The sequence below is a fragment of the Sprattus sprattus genome, assembly GCF_963457725.1.
Source record: "Sprattus sprattus genome assembly, chromosome: 7".
NCBI lineage: Eukaryota > Metazoa > Chordata > Actinopteri > Clupeiformes > Clupeidae > Sprattus > Sprattus sprattus.
This window is the reverse complement of record NC_137926.1, coordinates 4,117,120-4,120,070: the sequence shown is the minus strand read 5'-3', so window position 1 is coordinate 4,120,070 and position 2,951 is coordinate 4,117,120. Positions and strand designations below refer to the sequence as shown.

Here is a 2,951-nt window from a genome sequence, read left to right as displayed (position 1 = left end):
TGTCTGCCGGCAGAGGGGTCGTTGTAACGCCTTCAGTTTTCTATGTAGCATCGTCTACCTGAGCATTACCTCAGTGCATTCGTGTCTACTACCTGAGGAGCGTGGTAAGTGGTGGCCGATTGTTAAATCTGGTAGGAAGGATTCCGGTCTATTGCGCCACAAACACTGTAATACAATACTGTTGACGATTCCGCAGCCTCCTTTGAAACAGGATTTGTTAGGCTATATTTACAAGTTTGACCCGGGGGATGACCAAACAACTGTCTCAACTATTATTAGCACCCCCTATCCCCACGTCTATTACTATAAGAATTCACTGTAATGACCCACCTTTGAGGATGAATGCTCATTAGTTTTTGGGTGGCAATATTCTTCTACGTCAGGCCAAATCACATTCAATGTATGCCATTTGTATGACCCATGAGCAACTCTTCATCATGTAGTTCAAAAAGATATCCTAAAGACTTTTATCTATATTCACCTATTTCATAAGCAAGCTCTATAAGTCGCTGATGAATTTACAGTGGTTGTCCTCAACCGTTCCCAGAGACTGCCACCCTGATATGCACATGAAATACCCAAAGCAGAGACGCAAATTAATTTGGTCCTTTGCAATCCGTCGGTCTAAAGAGGTATGTCTGCAAAATCAGAAAAAAACCGTCGGTAACGCACCACGACTGTCGCCAAACACTTCTGTTCATCGGGAGAGTCGCAAGCCCCATAAAGTCACCTGATATATTTTGGTGAAGGGAACTTTTATAATACTTCCTCCACCCCCCACAACTTTGAAGACCGCCCACCTCAGACATTCGGCAAGAGACCCTCACATATTTAAAAGCGAGTCAGATTCCGACTGAATGACAGTCATTGAGTGCAGGACATCGTCAGCAGAAATCTCAGCTGGCTATCTTAGTCGCTCACACGTCCCACTTTGCCGAGGATGCTACAGTCACTGCAGCTTCGCCAAAGCGTCATTGCGCTTTTCTTGTGGTTCGCTCATTTTATGGATGGACACAAAGTGCAAGGTACAGTCCAGTTGCTATGACGGCGCATGATATAGCTTAACTCGACTAATAATATGGAAAATGGTCATTTTATGTCATTAGAGTCCTCCATGCATGTTAAAACGACACAACCTTAGAGATGTTAAAGTTTGTATACCGCGCATCTCGTCTGGCAGTTTGGTGGACAGAACAAATTCAGTTATTCAGAGTGCACAAACGTGAATATAGTACAATTATGTTGTGGCATAAAACGCGAGGAGTTTGCTGATTACAAATGTTCAGACGCTTCTACACAACGCGATCTGTTTAGAACTCAAGTCAGTCATGTCTAAAGTAGACTTGTTTTTTATTTTTTATAATTTAGACAATTTATCAGGTTGAGACATATGTTGTGTTGAAAGTAAGATAGCGGGCACGGAGTTCAAAGTATTTCCAATTGACTAATTTCTAAGTAACAGTAATAATGTCTGTGTCACAGTAATTCACAAGAGAGAACCGTGCCATAACAGCGAGTCAGTAGGCAACGTCTCTTTCTCTTGGAATTATTGCGCGACTGAGGAGCAGGCTACTTCGGAATGCTGAGTTGTCTTGAGAAGTTTTGCGCAAGTGTTTTCAGTAGCCTGTAGGCTACTAAAGACCCGTGTGTATTTCACAAAACACCCCACTCTCATTCCATAGGCTGATTATAATTCATATTAGCAAAATAATAAGAGACGGAAGATGCGTTGTTGAGGCTTGCTCCCCAGTGAAGAAGTGAAGAATAAGGGACCTGTTTTTTATTTATTTTTTACAGCTGGCAATTGCTGGCTTCAGCAGGGGAAGAATGGAAGGTGTCAAGTCCTCTATATGTCTGGGATGAGTCGGGAGGAGTGCTGTAGGGGAGGCCGCCTGGGAACGGCATGGACCGAGGAGGATGTTCCCAACAACACTCTTTTCCGGTGGTTGATCTTCAATGGCGGTGCTCCGAACTGCATACCATGCAAAGGTATGTCAAATATATGAATGCGTAAAAATATGACAAGTTGACGTATTACGCATGAGTTTTGGCTATAACATAATTACTATTCAAAATGTAAACGTATATAAGACATAACTAAGACAAGAATAAGACAATGATAACCCTCCACTTAGAATGATATGATATCCATGCACAAAGATGACCTCAATGGTGACCTCTATGACCTCACTTGCGGGCTGACTGGTAGTTCCACTCTCTCTGATTGGTTTAGAGACGTGTGACAACGTAGATTGCGGTCCAGGAAAGAGGTGCAAAATGAACAAGAGAGACAAGCCACGCTGTGTGTGTTCCCCCGACTGCTCGAACCTCACCTGGAAAGGCCCCGTGTGCGGGGCGGACGGCAAAACATATCGCAACGAGTGCGCCTTTCTCCGGGCCCGCTGCAAACGCCACCCGGACCTTACCATCCAGTACCAGGGCAAGTGCCGAAGTAAGTGCCCGCCCTGAATGCCCCATGTTTCATACCCTAAATGCCCCATGTTTCATGCCCTGAATGCCCCATGTTTCATACCCTGAATGCCCATGTTTCATACCCTGAATGCCCCATGTTTCATGCCCTGAATGCCCCATGTTTCATACCCTGAATGCCCCATGTTTCATACCCTGAATGCCCCATGTTTCATACCCTGAATGCCCCATGTTTCATACCCTAAATGCCCCATGTTTCATACCCTAAATGCCCCATGTTTCATGCCCTGAATGCCCCATGTTGCATACCCTGAATGCCCCATGTTGCATACCCTGAATGCCCCATGTTGCATACCCTGAATGCCCCATGTTTCATGCCCTGAATGCCCCATGTTGCATACCCTGAATGCCCCATGTTTCATGCCCTGAATGCCCCATGTGTTCATGTCCCCCATAGAAAACCTGCCAGAACAAATACAAGCCAGTGATTAGGCTAATGATAATATGGTCAGTGCATGCAC

General features: G+C 44.9%; 1 protein-coding gene across 2 annotated transcripts in view; it reads left to right on the top strand.

Annotated features, from left to right (window-relative positions):
* Positions 1-940: 940 nt before the first annotated feature.
* fstb (follistatin b) overlaps positions 941-2,951 on the top strand; it is a gene marked incomplete at its 5' end in the record, with an annotated part of 6,407 nt that continues 4,396 nt past the window's right edge. For both annotated transcript variants that reach the window (XM_080841522.1, XM_080841521.1), the window contains 3 exons: positions 941-1,025; positions 1,798-1,989; positions 2,234-2,452. In XM_080841522.1, the coding sequence (XP_080697648.1) occupies positions 941-1,025; positions 1,798-1,989; positions 2,234-2,452 (496 nt within the window). The remainder of the gene's footprint in view (positions 1,026-1,797; positions 1,990-2,233; positions 2,453-2,951) is intronic.